We start from the raw sequence: 21,165 nt of genomic DNA, 5'->3' as shown, positions 1-21,165 counted from the left end.
TCTTGCAGTTAGATAATTATATCTAAAGCCCATCGATCTAACCCTTATTTTTTCCCGATGTATTGACTGTATGCTCAACACCAAAATCTAATTGTAGCCCTAAGGCATAGGCTGTGATGGTGGCACAACTTTAATTACGGTGGCCACGACTCCTCGACTGAATGGACTCCATTCCCAGTATCACAATGCAATATTTATTAGTGCGTGTGCTGGGGCTCCCTTGGCCTCCACCGGGTATATATAATAAATACAAGTATATATGCATGCGACCATACGCTGTGTGTGGCCTGGCATTATATGTCGCCTGACTAAATTTAGATATGCAAATCGATAAAGAAAAAAATACCAAGGCACGCACGCATTTTTAGTGCCCAAGTTTTGCCTCGCAACGTTTTTCCAGGCCTGAGTAGGAGTTGGACTCGGAGAAATTGGCTAGGACTGAGAGACATGTGTGCAAAGGTCGCGCTTTTGTTATAATTGTATACAGATAGTAAAAGCCTTAGCCCATCAAAGCGATTTACAAACCTGCCACGAGCCCTCGCCCCCAACAGAGGCTTAAGATTTAGGCTGGCCCGATAGCATTTCACATGAAATGCCAACCCATTTGTTTGCATTGCCGAGTGGTTGGGTACTAAAGTCAAGCACAACTTATTGGAATGAATATATATGAATCATGGTTCTTGGTAGTACCGAGGAAATTAACTAAGGATCATGAGAGACAAAGGTGTGTGTGGATTATATGATAATTTAGTAAAATTATTAAGCAAATAATTAAATATTTAAGTCAATTAATTAGAAAACATTGATTGAAGGTATAAAAGTATAAGTACAAGTTGTAAATAAGTTATGCTTTACTAAACCGTCATCTATCATCTTACAAATCGTTTTATTAATAAAAATATCGATTAATGTTGAAAACCCTAATAATCAGTACAACTTGATAAAAAAAAACTGTTTTAGTTTAAGCTTTTTTTTTCATAAAACTTTTTTTAGAGCTAGATTAAAAAATCGATCTTTTCGATTACATATGAACTTATATATCGTTATATTGATAAAAATATCGATTGATGATTTTGAAATTAAAACATCTGTACCAGTTATTAATGCAATTATATTTTAAATTCAGATTATTTTATAGACTATGCCTCATAGATCTTTCAGTATAGTTTTTAAAACAAAAAATACTTCCAAGCTAAAAAAATCGAAATGTTTGATATGATTAAATATTGATACATTAATCAAAATAAATAATCTAACGCCGACCCACTTCTTCTTGAAGGTCAGACAGAATAGTTTTGAGTCCCATATCCTTCCCAGAGTTCCATAAATACAGCCTCAAAGCACTGCCAGGTGGAAAAGCTTTCAGGGCCCGCCTGTCTTGCTGAGCCGTTTACCTTTAATTATAATGTTCGACGCCTGCCCCAATGTAATTGCGGGGCTCCGGGCTGAAATATCGTAGTCCTTGCTGTTTAGCATCGTGGGAACTTTAACTTTTGTTTTACTTTCACTAATTGAACCAATTGGGGCCATACAAACCAGGCAGTGTGTATATGTAGTTATATATATAGACATTCATATATCTTTTTCCGATGCCAGAGAGCTCTTTGCAATATTTATGGGCATATATTGATTAAATAATTAGGCCTCTGCAAGAGGCCAATTCACATGGATATAAATGAAATTTATGTCAAATGCCAGGGAATATAAATTTATACCCAGTGGGCCGGACAAAGGCAGTATGTATAGTTTCAGTTGCACTTCATTTAATAAAGCAAATTGCACAGACGGGGTGAGCGGAGCGACTTAATTAATAATTTATACGCAGCTTGTTAACACTTTTTGCCTCCATCTCCTTTAAATTTGTTTTCTTTTTCCACTATCATTTTCTGAGTTTGTTTCTCTTTTATAACATTTTTGCTGTTTTCGTTTTCGGGTCGGGGCACAGAGCCGCTGGTTATTTGAACTGGGCCCGGGGAATAGGGTTAAGTTTTTGAGCCAGACTGAGATAGACAAAGTGAATAGCGGAGGGAGGGCGAAACTAGAGCAGACTTAGTCAAGGTGTTTGGGGTCGAAAGGTATTACAAAATTTTGTTGGGATTTTCTTTGAGGTTGCCTCTCATAAATAAAATTTTGGGTTATAAAGCCAGTGATTTTTAGAATTTATGTTAATGCTTCATCTGTGCAAAAAATGCGAGCCAAAAACTTTAATTTTTGGGCTGCTTTTAAAGCCCACTAAAAAAAATAGAGTGCATGCGAAAATCAGAGTGGAATAATCGTTTAGAATTAAAATTTAAAAGAAACCACAAATGGTGATAATTCGATTAAATTAGAATCGTATACTACACTTTAATTTGATTAAATATATTCCGCCATTTGTGCAATTAACATTGCGACTCGCTGTTCCACAGATCCGATATGCAGGCTCCCATGTGGGCTATCTCCGCATAAATATATTAATGGGATTTTCCTTTTTTGTGTTTTTGTTCTCACAGTCAATTCGCCCCGGGTGCCAGAGCAGCAGTTCATAGTTCAGAGAGCGCTCACTCACTCACATATTGATGGATATTTATGGCGTTCGTGGCTGGAAAGCGGAAAAGCTCCAAAATACGTGCATGATTAAAATCCTCGCAGGAGCATACGGCTATGCGGCTTTGGCCAGAGGAGATGGCTCAATCAAGCCGTCCAAATAGCCGGCGGCGGATGAGGGCATCTAAATTGGCTTTGTAACTGTTTGAATTTGTTTATCCAGCATTTTATTTAGCCACATCTGCGGGCCCTCGGATTTCGGTGTGGTGGCGGGGTCATCTATCGATTTTTCCCGCGCAGCTTTGACTATTTTAATGCTCCTTTTCTCTCATTTTTATTTTATTTTTGGTGCCAAATATTTGCCCCTATTGTGTGCCGTTTGTCTATTTGCAACAATATTTATTCTGCATTTGCCATCGATGTGTTTTGGCTGCGTGGGAGATAATTTCCGCTAATTGCTTGCAGGGGATATACTTAATGGCGGAAAAGTTGTGGCAACGTTTGGCAACGATATAATGTATTTCAAGATCAAGCATCTCCAAAAAAAAAAATGTGCTTTAACGTCTGACTAAAAAAGAAACAGCAGTCGAGAAATTTAATTTTAAAAACATTTTTTTCCATTTTTAACAAATAATCATACAGAATAAAGTCACTGGTATATTTACCTCCTGTCAAAACTCCCCGTTGAGATCCCGTATCTACAATTTTTAGTTTTCGTCGGAACTTGGATCAGTTCAGTTCTCAAAACTGTTCTCACACTCCTCAGACCAAAGCCGAATTATAAAAAAGAAGTTTTTTTACATATTTAATTCAACTAAAAATACACAATATTTTTGAATAAGTGAAGTTTCTATAAGGCTTATGCCTCATTTCAGTATGTCTTTTAATAAAGTAGACTTGACTGGTGTTTCGGATAGCTGGCAGAAGGTGGCAGGCCAAAAGCCAAAGTCCAAAGGTCAGCAACACAAGGGCCAAGAAAATACAGGATGTGGCGATCAGCAGAAAGAAAACAATGGTAAGACTACGCACACTACTCTGAGCGAACCTATCGTCAACTTCTGCTTACTTAGATGGATGGCAGAAGGTTGATGGCCAGCAGCAGAAGTTCGGAAGACAGCAACAGAAGACCCAAGAAAATACTGGGTGGGGCTGTCGGCAAGGTCCCCATCCTCCTAAGGCTATGGATAAGCCAACGACTTCAGGATCACTGCCGAGTTCGAACTCTTCAACCTCTTCATCCTCTGGGTGGCAGAAGGCAGGAGTGCTACAGCAACAGAAGACCCAAGGAAATACCGGGTGGGGCTGTCGGCAAGGTCCCCATCCTACTAAAGCTATGGATAAGCCAACAACTTCAGGATCACTGCCGAGTTCGAACTCTTCAACCTCTTCATCCTCTGGGTGGCAGAAGGCAGGAGTGCTACAGCAGAGGACCCAAGGATCTCAAAGATTGAACAGTCAGCAAGGCAGTTGCCACGAGCGTGTACAGGATCAATCGAGGAACTATCCTCAGCAGATGGTCCCCATCCCCATAAGTCCCCAACCTACTAAGCTAACAACTTCAGGATCACTGCCGAGTTCGAACTCTTCAACCTCTTCATCCTCTGGGTGGCAGAAGGCAGGAGTGCCACAGCAGAGGACCCAAGAATCCCAAAGATGGAATGGTCAGCAGGGCAGTAGCCACAAGCGTGTACAGGATCAACCGAGGAACTATCCTCAACATCCACAGGGACAGCAGATGCAACATCCACAGAGACAGCAGATGCAACATCCACAGGGACAGCAGATGCAACATCCACAGAGACAGCAGATGCAACATCCACAGGGACAGCAGATGCAACATCCACAGAGACAGCAGATGCAATATCCACAGGGACAGCAAATGCAATATCCACAGGGACAGCAGATGCAACATCCACAGGGACAGCAGATGCAACATCCACAGGGACAGCAGATGCAACATCCACAGGGACAGCAGATGCAACATCCACAGGGACAGCAGATGCAACATCCACAGGGAGAGCAGATGCAACATCCACAGGGACAGCAGATGCAACATCCACAGGGACAGCAGATGCAACATCCACAGGGACAGCAGATGCAAAATCCACAGAGACAGCAGATGCAACATCCACAGGGACAGCAGATGCAATATCCACAGGGACAGCAGATGCAACATCCACAGGGACAGCAGATGCAACATCCACAGGGACAGCAGATGCAACATCCACAGGGACAGCAGATGCAACATCCACAGGGACAGCAGATGCAAAATCCACAGGGACAGCAGATGCAACATTCACAGAGACAGCAGATGCAACATCGACAGGGAGAGCAGATGCAACATCCACAGGAACAGCAGATGCAACATCCACAGGGACAGCAGATGCTACATCCACAGGGACAGCAGATGCAACATCCACAGGGACAGCAGCAGCAACGTCCACAAGTACAGCAACAGAGGCAACAATATGACTACCAGTCCAATGGACCAGTTCCAAAGAATGGCTCTTCGGCACTTCCCCTTGGACCACAGGATCAAAAACAACAAGATACACCGAAAGGACTACCTCAACGAGTTCCGATTGGCCCACTTCCATCGCAGCCTGCTGGCATTATAAAACGGGGCACGATCGGAAAACCCGGCCAGGTGGCTGTTAATTACCTGGACATAAACATGGATAAAATGCCAGAAATAGCCTTCCACTATGACGTCAAGATAGAACCAGAGCGGCCTAAGAAGTTCTGGAGACGGGCTTTTGAGCAGTTTCGCGTCAATCAATTGGGAGGAGCGATTGCTGCCTATGATGGCAGAGCCTCTTGCTACTCGGTGGACAGGCTAAACACCAAATCGAGCAATGGGGAAGTGACTGTAAGTATTGGAGGCATTTATAAAAAAAATGAACTCAAATAAACTCAAAGCCCTAGTTAACTCCGTATTCATCTTGTTCACCTTGATGAATGAACACGTGTTCACTTTAGTGAAAGGACACGTCTTTCCTTTAGTAAATGAACTCGTTTACACGGATCCCATTGTTAAATGTCCGCTTTGCTAATTATACATTTTCTTTGATGAATAGACCCTGTTAAAATTATGATTTTCAGGTCATAGATATTTATGGTCGTTCGATTCGATATACTGTGGAAATCAAGGAGACTAATGACCTTCAGGTTGATCTAAAGTCTTTAAGAAGGTGAGTACATATAGCTCTCAACCCTTCTTTGATTATTCAATTTCGATCACATTCAAGCTACATGTCTGAGCGGATTTTCGACAAACCTATGCGGGCCATGCAGTGCCTGGAGGTAGTAATGGCTGTTCCTTGCCATAAGAAGGCCATTCGGTCTGGGCGCTCCTTCTTCAAGATGTCTGCGCCGGGTCAACGTCGGGAGCTGGAAGATGGCTATGAGGCTCTGGTCGGCCTCTATCAGGCCTTTATTCTGGGCGATCGACCCTTTTTTAATGTTGACATTTCGCACAAGTCCTTTCCGATGGAAATGTCGGTGCTTGAGTACCTGGAACGATTTGCGCTGAGGCAGAGAATCAATCAGAGCACCGATCTTGGCCAATTGCGTGGCAACATCGAGTCGTTCCTAAAAGGCCTCAGCGTGATTTATACGCCACCGAAATGTTTCGATTCGTTGCCCCATTGCTGGAAAATTAATGGACTTTCGCGGGACCCGGCCAGCAAGCAGACTTTTCAGCTGGAGGGCAAAGTGCTTACAATTGCAGACTATTTTAGGTCTCGCAACTTCAAGTTGCAGTTCCCCCAACTTCATTGCCTGCACGTTGGGCCTCCGGTGAAAAATATAATGGTGCCCATTGAGCTGTGCCACATCGAGGGAGGACAGGCCTTGAATGTAAGTTCGCTTGAACTTGAGATAGCCATTTTTAAACGTAAATATTTTGCAGCGCAAGGATGGAGCCACTCAAGTGTCGAACATGATCAAATTTGCCGCCACCTCGACCAATGAGCGCAAGGCCAAGATCATGGACCTACTGAAGTTCTTTGAGCACAACTTGGACCCGACTATCAGCCGATTTGGCATTCGCATTGCCAACGATTTCATTACGGTACACACCCGCACTCTCGTGCCGCCGCAGGTGGAATACCAGGGCAAAAAGTGTTGCTCGGTTAGGAACGGATCATGGCGCATGGACAATATGCGCTTCCTAGAGCCCAAGGCGAAGGCGCACAAGTGGGCCATCTTGTACTTTGATCCGCCGTTCGGGCGTAAGATGCCGTACAATCAGGTGGCCGATTTTGAGCAGAGAATGCTGGCCCAAAGCAAGACCGTGAACGTGAGCTTGGACAAAAAGGCTGAAATATGGGCCTATAGAGACGAGCGTAAGCTAGACCAGTGCTTCCTAGATCTTCGGGGCCAATGCGATCTAGCCTTCGTGATCATACCACAGCACGGAGTCACGTACAGCACCATTAAGCAAAAGGCCGAACTGCAGCACGGCATTTTGACGCAGTGCATCAAGCAGTTCACCGTCGAGCGCAAGCTGAATCCTCAGACCATTGGCAACATCCTGCTGAAGGTCAATTCAAAGCTGAATGGCATTAACCATAAGCTAAAGGACGATCCCCGCCAGCCGATGCTCAAGAACGCCATGTTCCTGGGCGCCGATGTTAGCCATCCGTCGCCCGATCAACGCGAGATCCCCAGCGTGGTGGGCGTGGCTGCTTCGCACGATCGCTTTGGCGGTGCCTATAACATGCAGTATCGCCTGCAGCGCTCGACCCTGGAGGAGATTGAGGATATGGAAGCGATCACATTGGAACATCTGCGAGTGTACCAGAAGTATCATAATGAATATCCCGACTACATTATCTACTATCGCGATGGTGTGAGTGACGGCCAGTTTCCGAAAATCAAAAACGAGGAGATTAGAGGCATAAAAGCAGCCTGTCGACAGGTATGTTTTACAATGTCCATCCTTAGTCTATTCTTATACTCGGTGCCCAAAGGGTAGAAGGTTGTTATAGCTAAGTGCCAATAGCCATATATGCGATCTGTTGGTAATAGTTGAGACCTGCTCCTTGTGGACATTAATTATGTCGTTTTCTACGAATACGTTTTGTGGAAAGCCACTATCATCTACAGAGCATGCAGATGGCAATGCACAGTGGTTGGGCTTGTATGGAGACGCGGCCAAAAATAGTTCTAGTTGATGTATCGTTACGAAATTAATACCAAAAATCAAGAAAAATGTTTTAAGTATATGTCCAAAAAATTGGCCATGTAGCACGTCTATATCATATAGCTGCCATAGGAACAATCTGTTAAAAATCAACATTTAGTATGAAAAACTTTTTTGTTTTTCAAAATATCTTAACCAATTTCACAGATAATATGTTTGGAACAGGTTTATGCATTCTTACCAAATTTGGTTAAAATCGGATGTCTATATCTTATAGCTCCCATACAAAATTTTTATAAAATTATTTTTTTTCCAAGAGCTAAAATTAATTTTTTATCTTTTAAAGAGAATGTTGGTGAAATATAAGTGTCCAAAAGTAAAAAAAAAATTATTAACTTATATATTGTGTATTTTATTTGTTTAGAAACAAATGCACACAGCTTAAGGGGGGTAAGGCTAATTCGGTGCAAAACTGCCCACTGTTCAAAAAAATGTTCTGGCGAAACGGCTAAAGTTAGCTTAATGATTTAAATACAATAAATTAACAAAACATTTGAGGCATTTTTTTTTTTAATTTTTGTATTAAAAAATATTTACAGGCCTACGCTTTATTGCTAATCTCCTGAGTCCCCACAAATAAAAGTTGGTTTTCGGTGTACATCCTAAATGTCCACAAAAACGTCCGATATCAAAAAAATGTATTGCATTCCTTAAAGAATTAGTGCCCCAAGGTACTTAAGAGACGTTTTTATTTTTAAAATTTTTTTCCGATTTTTTATCAAAATTGGAAGTCAAAACCCCGATTTTCGACTAAAAAATTAAGTTAATTTAAAAAAATATATATATTAACATTAAAAATTTAAAAAAGCTTTACGTGAGTACCTGTACAATTAAATTTCAAAGTTATGTTCAAAATTTCAAACCGATTGGTTAAGTAGTTTTTGAGTTATAGAGTACACCGATTTTCAAAATGGCATTTTTCAGGAGAACGATTTAAACTTTGTGAGTTTCATACATTGAACACCAAACGACTTCCGTTCAACTATCCATAACTTCGTCAATGTTGTAATAATCGATGTAAAACTTTTACACAATATTTTAAGGATATTAAACCTTTATTTAACAAAAAAAAAAAAAAAATACCAAAAAAAATTTTAAAAACCTTACCCTAACCTGTGTTAGTATTTTTAAGATTATAGGCACATAGGCAAATTTCGGCAAAATTTTTTTTACCATTTGTCATCTTAAAAGCGCGACAAACATATTGGCATACATATGAACTGTAGATTATTGTGGGGTCACAACTATAACTTTAGCTAAACATAAAAGATACGTTTAAAATATAGGCCAGAATCTTGATTATTTCACATGAATATAATGAAAACAATAATTATTTTTAATATATTAAATTATATCTCATTTTATAGAAAATACCTTGAACTTCAAAATCCATTACAAAAAATATTAATTTGGACACGTAATTAATAATCGGACCACTTCAAAGTTCGGTTTGGTTGTGAAACACTCGCAATGCGCGTAGCTACGCTTTGCAAATGAATACATCTTCACATCTTTAATTTAATTTTTAGAAAGTCCTGTTAGATTTAAAAAAAAATCTGGTATGCCACAAGCAAGTTTGGATATTTAAGAGACGATCTGTTTACTTTTCGTACATTTTTGTTGTAATACATTTTTTTATTTTTGGCCTATGGGCGCAACCACTGTGCAATGATGGCTGGAAGATTACCCTTCTATTTCTTAAAACGTTCCCCTACTTACAGATCGGCATTAGACCGCAGATTTGCTGCATAATAGTGGTGAAGCGTCACCATACTCGATTCTTTCCCATGGGCCAACCATCACAGTACAACAAGTTCAATAACGTGGACCCCGGAACAGTAGTGGACCGCACCATTGTCCATCCGAACGAAGTGCAGTTCTTTATGGTCAGCCACCAGTCCATCCAGGGCACTGCAAAGCCGACGCGCTATAATGTTATCGAGAACACGGGCAAACTGGACATCGACCTCTTGCAGCAGTTAACCTTCAACCTCTGCCACATGTTCCCGCGCTGCACTCGATCGGTTTCGTATCCAGCGCCGGCCTACCTTGCCCACCTGGTGGCTGCCCGAGGACGTCATTATCTTTCGGGGTAAGCCACCGGTTTTACATCTTGTTTTCGAATGTCTATTAATTTTTGTACCACAGCACTGAACGGTTTCAGGACTTGAAAAGGGAGTACAACAAGCGCAAGATTGTGGCGGAATTTATGAACACCAATCCGATGTTCTTTGTATAAAGAACACGGTTCCACCTATCCCGATCCTGAATTTTCATTAACTTACTATAATTTTTACACACTGGTCTTTCGCTGTTTTAATAAATATAAATGGGTGGGAAGATTAATTACCTGGATCTTTGGATAAGGTTCCTTATAAAAATAAAATAGATCCCTTTTCCATCTTGTATCCACTTAATACATTTGAAGTGAAAACTATAATCTGATTACTCCGGGCAAATAATAAATTCAGCAGGAATGGAAGCCTTTCCCTTGCATTCGGCAAATAGCAAAGTTAATTAGTTTTATGCACAACCTTTGTTTGCACAAAAAACTAGCAGACTAGCGGAAAGCAGAGGAGAAATCTGCAAAAAGTTTTCACATTTCCGTGCAAGGACATGCGTGACGTAGTCGGGTGACCCCTCCTTTTGGTGGCAAAGCTCAGCTTTCACACTTGCCACGCTCTCACACGTACTTTTCTTTTTATTTATTATGTTTTTTTTTTATTTTTTTCTCTTTTTCTTTCTCCCCCAAAACTCAAGTGAAAAACAAACTTGCACGAGTTGCCCCAGGAATTAGGAAAACGAACGAAAATATGTTACGTGAATATATACACAAAGGACATTGCCATGATTAGCATTTCAATAGCGTATAGGGCACAGAGCCCTATGGGCCCAGGGATATTATTCATAAAAGGCGATTACTTTTAATGCCCAGGCAGGCCTCGTGTGCCAGTATGCAACTATAATTAGATGGCCAATTATGGCGTTGAAAATTGAAATTTGCGGCGACTGCAGTCAATTTGCCACACAAAAAAACAAGGAACGCAAAATATAAAACAAATGTGAAACAATGTGGATGATGAGGCCCCGTCCAACCGGGCGTATACGTAACTCGTGCACTCGTTTCTGTGGACCTCTTAGTCACGCGTCCGCATCTCGAAATCCCCGGCCATAGTTTCGTTCACAGGTGCTAGCTAAGCCAGAAAAAAAATCGTGTCATCCAAGCGATTATCCTTGCGTGTCCACGGATTAATTTTAATGCTCAAAATGACGCACACGATCTGGCCCCGGGCCTTTGATGTGGGTCACACGGCCCAATGCCCTGATCACGAATCATACCTTTGGACAAGCCTTTGGAACCGCCATTTCACTAATCCCACCCATAAACCATACGATTTAATCAATTCGGTACTAACCACATTACGCTCTTCAGTTTATTGTAAATATTTTCCATTCTTCAACCTTTTCTAGGGTCCACTCTGATTGAATTTTAATTAAAAAACTGCCGCGAATCAAACCATAAAAAAAGAAAAGGCAAACGTCAAACAGTTTGGTAATAAAGTCAACCGGTTCATTTGGCATTTAAGGCAATTAAACTACATTGTTTATATCAATTAAATGGGTTTTCCACCGGGTGTCTGCCGTGGACTGGTGCACCGAAATGTTTACATAATAAAATAATTAAATGTAATTGTGTTGCATTTAACGATAATGAAAATGCAATGGCAAATTTCGCTGCTTTGACATTGCACGTAGAGGATATGATAAATGAGGAATCGAATTAATAGTTACAATATGTTAAAAGTTGATTAAGGAAATAATTTCGTAAATATTTACAGACTCCCCCCGAGATGAGGACCCTCCAAGTCCCAGCCTTTATCTTTGACATATATAGAATAAATAAAAGCAAACCCCAACTCTATTCCCCTCTTGATTTTCTAAAGATAACATGGAATCCTTGCTCGAATGCTGAGTGGAAATTCTTGCAGGAAATTCTTCTTCAGGCAAGTGCAACATCAAAGTGCGAATAAGAATAAAGTCTGGAAATCTTTAAGATATTCGCATACATAAGGGGACGTGTATGTCTTGCACTAACTTATTACCATACAGCATTTTCCGTGTACGCAGCAAAAATTGTGGCACAGCATGTGGCAAGGAAAATAGGGGCAGAGAACAGGGGCAGGAGTTAGGATACCCGGCTACAGAGAGCATATCTGAGTTTCCTGCTGCTGAAGTCCTGCATAATAATCCTGCACATACACAGACACACACTCGTGGTGTTGAGATGTAAACGAAATTTGTTGTATTGAAGGCACGGCTTGGTTTTCAACGCTCTGCAGATGACATGCTTTCCCATATTCCGCCCTGAATGCTCAATGAGTTTGACTTTTTACCTGCTGCTGAGACTGTTGGTGTTCTGGCCCCGATTTTCGCATATGCCAAAACCAAGATTAAAGGGGCATATATCATATTTGAGTCTATACGGGCTCGGGCCATATTTCAATAAACGCCGCCATTCAACTTGTCAACGTGTCGCCTGCCAAAGTGGCTGTAAAGTGCAACTCCCGCCTGCCACTCCCTTTATCATTTCCCTCATATTTTCCCTGCACTCGAAACTTATTTTTTCACGCAAATTTCCTTTGCACCGACATAAAAAAAAAGCGAGGGTAGGGTAACTCATTTGAGCCGTGACATGTGATGCCTGCCTGCCTTGTTATGTGACGGCCAAGGGTGAAAGTTTTGCATAATTTACATTGAGCGCGAAAGTTTTGCATCCTTCTGCCATCGTTCCACAATATTTTTTTACTATATATTTTTGTAGATGTTTGGTGTGGGGTCCCAAGGGCAAAGAACTTGGAGTCAAAGAAGCGGAAATATTTCTTTGGCATTAATTGAACTTATTAAAAGTGGAAGATTTTTGAAATTAGTTTACATACAATTTTTGTACAAATAAGTATCGATTTAAAGTCCCTTAAATAATGCAAATTTAACAAAATCAAATAACTTATACATTTCGTTTCGCCATTTAAATCATTATTAAATCAATTAAAAAGTAAATCTAATTAAAACTAATACAGAAATGATTTCCAAATTCAAATTAATACATAGACTTTCCTATCATAATTTAATTTCCCCAAAAATATTATACCAATAAATATATATTTATGGAATTTGCAAATTTAATGCTTTCTTGAGGGCACTTGGTGGCCAAAAATTAAATGAAGACCAATAAAATCATAATAATAATTGAAAGAAACATCAATTTTAAAATACCGTTGCTTATAAATTTAAGCTTCTGACTAATGAAATGGCCAAGCAATACATAATATTTAATATTTATTAGAATTTAAGCTGAAAAGTCTATTTTAATGAATTCAGAAACAAGAGAACAAAGTCATTTCCTTGTGTTTCGTACATCCATCTAAAGCCTCTGCAGGACATTGATATTTCCATTTCACTTCACTGGATTTGCGTGATTTTGCTTATTTGAAACTCTGAGGATTTGATATGTCTTTATTGGAAAACTCATACTGTGGCAGGTGTACATATATCCATCCCCATGCCATGCTGACCGGTGTCGAGTTCGGATTGGCAAAGTAAAAAGCGGCATACAAATATCAAGCATATATATTTGCAGGTATAGGTGTATATATGTACATAGATATAGCAGCACAAGGCAAATACAACAAATCAATTTCTGTTTGACCAACCGCTCCACTGAGCTGGACAGCGAGCTAACTGAAAGCGGCATCGAGCAGAGGAGGGGTCAATCCAAGACCCAATCCTTGTTCCCATTCCCACACATTACAAATTTAAGGAAAATATACCTTTTTAAGTCAATATTTAAAGTTATTTAATTAAATTTGAAACACATATACACGTACATAAAATCAAAAGATATGTTTTGATTTTATTTCTAAATGTATAATCTCGACCTTAATTCTTGACCATTACTTTTTTATTTTTGTCGGTGCATTTGGTAAGTCTCCTGATTTGGTTTATGCCCTTTTTATACCTGCAAATAAACTTGGCTCGATTTCAGGACCTGTTTCAGGCTACGGCTCTGGCTCCGTCTCTGTTTTAGTTTCTGTTTCTCGTTTTAGCCCGTGGCACTGCCACTGACACTGATTGCTTGTGAGCCATATGCCCGACTTGACTGCAGTCAAGACGGCCATTATTCACTTGCACTCGCCACTTCACCCTGCAGCCAAAGGATTTGCGGGGAGTGGCGAAAGGGGGAGGTTTCAGGAAGAGACAGCGAAACTCTCGTGGAAACTTTGCTGGGAATGGGCGCTCAGCCACAAAGGAAAGTAACTGGCAGCGAGCCGCTCGCTTTTCCATCTTTCAATCACATTCTCACAGTGAGAAAAAAATCAATACAGCTGGAAAATAGTTATTGATCTGAAAATATCTGAAATATTAAAAAAAAATCTCTTAAAATTTGTGAAAAAATAAAATCTCAATATAAATCTAATATAAACCTTAAATTTTATTCTTAAATTTAAGGCCTATTTTCTCTTTGTGTCAAATCCCTTTGGGGCGGCCGTAATGGTAGCTGTGGTGCGTTTGAAGGCTTGGCCACCGCACCGGATGTCCTGGCATTTCCGCCCCGCTAATACGAAGTCGCCATGAGTCAGCCTTTGTTGGCCATGTTTGCTTTCGTCCAGGCCGTGGTTTTCTTATTTTTTCATTAGCATTTTTCTTGCAACCCTATGGGGAAATATTGTCGTCAATTATGTTACATAATCAACAGAAAACAAAAATGTTACTTTCTCAGACTTTGACACGGTTCCATTTTCATTTTCGACTCGGCTTTATTTGGGGTTTTCCCCAGCAGCAGATTAGTATTAATGATGTTAAGTTTGCACGCGCCCAAAACTAGGCTAACTCTGTATTTGGGTTAATTTGGCTAATTTTTCGTAGTTTTGGCACCAAGACGAATGGATCAGGAAACCAGACCCAAATTACACAATTATGGCTTTAGCAACGGATGCGTGACAAAATGTGTGCCTAATTTAAGGGAGAGCAATACGATTTTTAACCTCATTTATATTATGGTTTATATTATTGGTTAGTCAAAGGAAATCTAAAATTCTACAAAAAATGCATTTAAAATACTTGACTGTCAATAAACAAGCATTACTTGCCTTAACTTTCTTTTTAAAACCATAATGAACATGGTTAATATTATTAGAAAAAATTCAAAAGTATGCAAACTTTGTAGAATTCAGCTTGTTCAAATGCATATTTTATGCGCTTGTATAAAACAACATTTTAAATAAATATGATTTCAACTCCAAGTATTTTTGGTATATTTTCACTCAGAGTTATCAAAACCTTGTTTCGCGACGAGTTGTTTTTGCTGTCTGCGGAGCTAATGAAGCCGAATTTATTGCCATGGCTTTATGGACAGCCACACAGTTTGCACATACTCGTTTTATGGCCAACAAAACAGAATAATGTGGCTGAAAAGCAGCCAAAAATCGGCTAATGTATGCAGACGACAAGAGGGATGCTGTACATGCCGACGACGAAAAAGTTGGTAACATTTCGGTGAGCACACGAAATGGATTTTGTCTGCATTAAAATAACTTCTAGATAAAGCGAGGAAATTGCTTTTGAATACGGTCATGCATATATATATCGGGATATATACATATATGTATATGTATGACGTGGCGTACAAAAATTGAGACATTTTTTTTGTGGCACTTTTTGAGTCGTTATGCGAGACTGGTGGCATATAAGCAATTTTCCGCATTGTTTACCCAAAGCAGCTCTGAATTTAACTTAATTTACTTATGAGTTGGCTGGAATTTGCATCGATGCGAGCCCCAGTGCCAGCTGAGCGAGTGCCAAGCAAGGGGAACTCCCACATAACAGCTCATAAATCTCGGACCAAGTCCTAGCTGCTGAGCTAGGGACAAGATATAAATCCGAATTTAGCAAAGCAGAAATCAAAGTTTCCGAGCACGCACAACAAAAGGCCAGATCCCGGCCATAGTTTCGGAACCAAATGAGCCAGCCCACTCGATATACTCCGATATCTGGGTCAATTCGGCAGCCATGAAATATGAGCTCCCCCGCAGTCGTAAGCCGCTTAAAGAGTTCTCGGCAAACATAATTGTAAAAATAAAATGGAATCTCAAGCAGAGGTCCTTTCGGAGCGGAGCCGTAACCTTGGCCAAAGTCTAGTTTGGTGCTTCTGGCCTGGCCTTAGCCACACGCACACATAAATAATTAAAATGACCTCATAATGTTTCGATTTTCTCGCTGACTTTTCTCCCATTTGCTGGTTTCTATTCATTGTTTTCCCTGTTTTTTGTGTGTGTGGGTTTTTTTTTTTGTTTTCGTCTGCCCGGTGGACGTTTTTGGCGCTTTTTCGCCTTTTTTGCCGCAGTCATTAATGTAATGGTCTGCATTATTTGCGAACATTCCGAGTGTTAGTGTCCATCTCCGACTCTCTATTTATGTGTCTCCCGACCGCGACCTTAGGCCTAAGGCAGAATAAACACACACCATATTCGAGGATGACACGCAACACACTGGAATATACCCTTTTGAATAAAATGACAGCGTTTGAAGATTGAGGTTTTTGTATACAGTCCAGCCTCGGCCGCTCTTGACGTTTGTTATGGAAAGTTGGGGCATTAAAAATCAATTTTACAACCTTTATAGATAGAGTTCTTCAAGTTAAGATTTTATATTCAGTGATTTACAACATTCAAAGGATATTTCTGCTATAAACAATTTATTAAATGGATAAATTTGGGTAATATTTATAATTAATGAAAATTATGATCACATAATCTTTCAATGCAGATTCTGAATTATAAAAAAATATCTCTATTTCTGTATAATAAATTACATTCGTTAGTAAATCCTTTTTCAAGTAATTTTTGCACTTAAAGTCCTTGAAAAATTTATAAATCTGCCACAATTCGAGCTAAAGAAGTTTGACTGTGGACTTTATTTTCGTCCTTTTGCTTCCATATGCATACATATATGTACTTGCATGTTCCTTTTAGCATTTTATTGCCGGTCACTTTTATTTTCGTTCTGGTCTCTCCCCTCCTCACAACCTTCGATGGTGGGGCCTCCTTTCGGTCCTGTGAGCTACCGCTTTCCTCAGCAATTTCCTCCGCCTGGCGGTGGGCAGTCATTCATGACGTGGCCACCATTGCCCCGGCGTAATCCTCCACTGCCGTTTTGCCTGCCAAATCGGCTGTGCCATCAAATTAAACGACAACTAAATTGGCGCACATTTTGCGCTATTTGGCAGGCTTTTGTCTGCGTTCCAGAGGGTTTACATAAGCGGGCAAACAAAAAAAAGAGAGAGAATGCAGGAAAAAAATGCTAACAATGACAACAGCTGACATTGATTGGGGCTATGATGGTTGCGCGAGGGATTGAGGGTCTAATAACGGCAATAATAATAAGTAGCTGATAATTTGACACTAAGCCACAGGGTCGTATACATAATGCGTCGGAAGAAACCCGGAACTGGTTGCACCCACCAATCAATTGAAGTTTCCATTTGGTTAAAAAGGTGAGCACACTGAACGAAATTGGATCAGAGATGCAGTAGAAACGTTTCTGGATTAATTTAAAACTTGAAAATAGTTTAAAAACTTCTTACAAAAACTACTAAACTGATTTTAAAATGAAATCCAAGAAATATAAAACTCAATTGAAAGCTTTTTTCGATCAGAATCTATTTTCCTTCTCTACTCAAATTAATTAAAGTGCTTCCTTTCTCAAAAAAAAGGTAAAAGTAACCATTTTTCAGGTGCAAACATCTCCACTCCTTTGCTCAACTTCAGCCGACACCATTCGCGTCGCTCACCTCGGGAAATGTCGAGTGCAATTTCCCGCCTGACTTAATTAGTTGCTGTCACATCTTCTGGCAGCCGGTTTGGCAAGACGGAATACCCGAAAAGCCCGCAGCCCAAAGCTGGCAAACCGACGAACACTTGCAGGCACTCCCTTGGCGCACATGAAAAACTTTCAGAATAGATTAAATTTGTTCCGGGGGCAACTCACCGCAGCTTCTGCTTCTGCTTCTCCTCTGGCCCCAAAAGAAAAGCGCCGAATTGCAAGAAATGGCTAAATTGAGTGCACACAAAGGGTGGGCAGCAAGAAAGGAGCAGATAGTTGTTGCACAAGTGCAGTTTTCCTGCTGCCGTTGTGGCCGGACCAAATATAAAAAGGATAACACATGCAGCTGCCACAGCAAGGCCAATAAGTTGGCCGATAGTCCTGCCAACAGGATGTGCACAGTTTTTTCCTGGTACCCGTAGCTTAAACATACTATGAGTGTCCAGTGCTGGCAGGTAGAGATTGGGAAGTCATTTTTTTAGATTTAAACAAGAGAAGCCAATATTCTTAGATTTATCTTTATTAACAATTAAATATTTTTGAACTAGTACATTAAGTTTTCCCCTTAACAAATGCCACATTTAACTAAAAACTAGCCAAGATGCCAATCTTGTTCGTCCTGCTCGTCCAGTTATGACAACAAAAGAATGGCCCCGGCGCGAAAGCTGAATGAAAGGATACTGAGAGGGGCGGCGGCATAGAGACTCCCTGACGACCGGGCTTGGGAAAGGCCAAACCAGTTGGAGCTGCCTTTGGGCCATTCGATTGTTGGCTTGATCCCCGGCAAGGAGAGACGCCAGTTAGACCTCCCCCCCACCCCGAATCTCATCGTCTTATTTGCCTGCTGGCCTTTTCATTCTCTTTGCTGTGTTGATTTTCCATTTGGCCGCAGCCACTGCCGCCTCCGCTTTGGATTTTCCCCAGGCTCAACAACAGCGCTTAATGCTTTCGGCTTTCAGTTCACCTGCATGTGGGTCAGAGTTTTGCAGCCAAAACACGAATGCCTAGCATACCTGGGTGTAGCGTGGTTCCCAGAGATATTACGCATACGCCAGCGTGTACACGGTATACTTTTGTCTTTACAAAGCAAACAATGGGTGAAATAGAAATGGAATGCAGCTCATAAACAATTCCCTGGAACTAGAACTTTTAGTATTCCAAAGCTATCTCCCCTTTTTTCTCCCATTTTTCTGTAGCCAATTTTCATTTCTCGATAAATGTATATAAACCAGATTTTGTATGCGTTTGACAAAAAAGGATTGCCTACAATTTCGGGACACAATCGACCAACATTTATGCATCAGTTAAAAAAAAAATACAGCTGGAACGTATGCAAAAAATGCGCATAACCAAATGGTCGAATGGAATACCAACTAATTGATACCCATGAAGAAAGAGCTTCAATTCAGGGCAAACCGATTTAATAAAAGAGAGCGCAAAATAAATCGAGATATATGGAGGACTTCAGCCACATATTTGGGACACCAAATTGACAATCATTGAATGCCATTTATCATGCAGCCATAATGCAAAGGATGATTCTATTCAGCATTCAACGTGAAATGAAAGCCAAACATTGCAGCGTCATTTCACCTGCATGTATGATTATATCTCGCCCCTCGGCCCGCCAACTCCCGCATTGCTGCATTTTAACCAGGAAATTCAATTTAGCGCAACGCGGTTGATCCGAAATGAAGAGAAATAGGTTGGAATGCATTTTTTCTTTTTCGCCTTGGCATCGTTCGATTTTTTGCTGCGAGCAAGTAAGAGGTGCGAAAATATAATGCTATTCAGATGGAAACTGGACTCAATGAATGCCCTTTTATTCGATTTTATGGCAAGTGCTTTAAAGTCCTTAAGGATGCATTTTAGAAATAAATTAATATATATGGAGCTGATAATTTAATATATCAGAATATCCACAATGGAATCTAGACTAAAAATTAGGGTATAACTATAAAGTTAAGGTGTGTTTACCACAAGGTGAAATTATACCAATTGTAGCCTCTATGTCAATCACGCAATCAACATAAAAATGAGTAATCAAAACTATGAAACAAAAAGGAAAGACAACGAACTTAGACGACGAATAAGGACATCTGACGATTAAAGACGCCGATCAAATACCCCGGGCAGGTATAATAATCAGAAACCATAAACCATAAATATTGAGCAACTAAGATGATAATAAAATAAAAACAACAAAAGAACCAAACTTCTAGAAGACGAAGTTGTCAGAAATTTGATTATTGCAGTCAAAAATTTGATTACGAAATGGAACCAGAAATTGGCCATAACTTAGCCAATTAATTTCAACTCGGAAAGCTGTAAGGTTTTAGTTCTTATGAAGTTAATAAATCTGCATACTTAAATTTAAAACATTTTAATGATGGAAACGCTGTATACATTCTTGAATTTGGATTTTCATTTCTTAATAGATATGTCTAACTCGTCTCACCTGTTGATGCTGACTAGGAATAGTACATCATAAATTTATATGATTTATATGATTTATAGGGTCGGAAATAACTCATTGCCATTACCTTGCAAGTTTCAGACTAAAATTATAAACCGTCAGAGAGGACGATAAGAATAGAATTTGAGCCTTGATACTTAGAAATCACAATATCGGTACTTCATATTTTATTTTGAAGCCTATATATATTTTTATTATTATTATTCTTATTTCTACATCGTAACCCAAGTTTTCAATGGAATATCGTCTCTTATTATTAGGCCAAACGATTATTAATTTCCTTGACATAAACCCTATTCAATACAATTTTCTTTTTTTTGTTGCAATATACAAGTCAAGCAAAGTGAAAGTGAACCTGCGACATGGCCACGTGGCGTATGAGCAATATTTTGCCGCACTTGACTTGCAGCCCGAGAACGACGACGCAAATTGCCTTAATTACGGCCCGGCAACGAAATGAAATAATGTGCAGCACACGGACAGCACACGCTTTGACCAAAGGCAGAGGAGGGATACACCCGGTTGGGCGGGGGCGACTTACCTAATTAGCGACAGGATTTCCAGCGGCAGGACGAGAAGCGTGGCAGTTGTTTAGCGGCAGGCGACGGCGCCACCTAACGGGCGACAGACGGACTAGCGCTAACGTTCATTTGACCCTTTGGGCGGATTGTTGTTTGTGGTTCTCGTTGTTGTAGCTGATGTTTTGTTGTTGCTGGCCAAAAAGCATCTGGCAACGCCTTTCAGGTCGTTGTTTTGGTTGTTTCTGTTTGTTGCTTTGGTTGTTGCTTACGCCTCCTGTTGTTACTTGGCTTGTTGCAACTTATGTGCAATTGCCGCTGGCTAAAATAAAGGACCGAGCTGTGAGTGAGAGGGATTGAGAGTGCGAGTGAGCGTGAGGGACTTAACCGAAAGTTGCAAGGACACAAACACACACACACACGCAGGACCTCGAGCACGAACACGAACGCGAACGAACGAACGAACCGCCGACGACAACGACGAACGACACATTTGTAATTTTTTTGTTTCTGTTGTTTTTTGTTGTTTTCCTTTTGATTTTAGTGCTGTTGGTTTGCTG

At 40.3% G+C, this 21,165-nt stretch overlaps 2 protein-coding genes and 1 long non-coding RNA gene across 3 annotated transcripts in view; 1 reads left to right on the top strand and 2 right to left on the bottom strand.

Moving 5' to 3' along the window:
• The window catches only part of pHCl-1 (pH-sensitive chloride channel 1), a 62,240-nt gene that overhangs the window by 36,254 nt on the left and 4,821 nt on the right, over window positions 1-21,165 (bottom strand). The window contains exon 2 of the mRNA XM_017179654.3: window positions 20,629-20,945. The gene's annotated coding sequence lies outside the window, so the exon portion shown is untranslated. The remainder of the gene's footprint in view (window positions 1-20,628; window positions 20,946-21,165) is intronic.
• LOC138928327 (uncharacterized) lies at window positions 2,306-3,328 on the bottom strand. Its single transcript, XR_011444847.1, has 2 exons — window positions 3,192-3,328; window positions 2,306-3,094 (listed from the first exon to the last, which is right to left on the bottom strand). It is a non-coding gene; the product is annotated as an uncharacterized lncRNA (long non-coding RNA).
• Window positions 3,388-10,078, top strand: LOC108083740 (protein argonaute-2-like). The gene is made up of 7 exons (XM_017179653.3): window positions 3,388-3,541; window positions 3,597-5,395; window positions 5,629-5,717; window positions 5,775-6,384; window positions 6,437-7,447; window positions 9,454-9,824; window positions 9,881-10,078. The coding sequence occupies exons 1-7, from the start codon at window positions 3,388-3,390 to the stop codon at window positions 9,969-9,971; spliced, it is 4,125 nt and encodes a 1,374-aa protein (XP_017035142.3). The 3' UTR covers window positions 9,972-10,078.

Source organism: Drosophila kikkawai, chromosome 3L, assembly GCF_030179895.1.
Source record: "Drosophila kikkawai strain 14028-0561.14 chromosome 3L, DkikHiC1v2, whole genome shotgun sequence".
NCBI classification, from domain to species: domain Eukaryota; kingdom Metazoa; phylum Arthropoda; class Insecta; order Diptera; family Drosophilidae; genus Drosophila; species Drosophila kikkawai.
The sequence above is the reverse complement of the archived record's forward strand: the minus strand, read 5'-3'. Positions and strand labels throughout refer to the sequence as shown.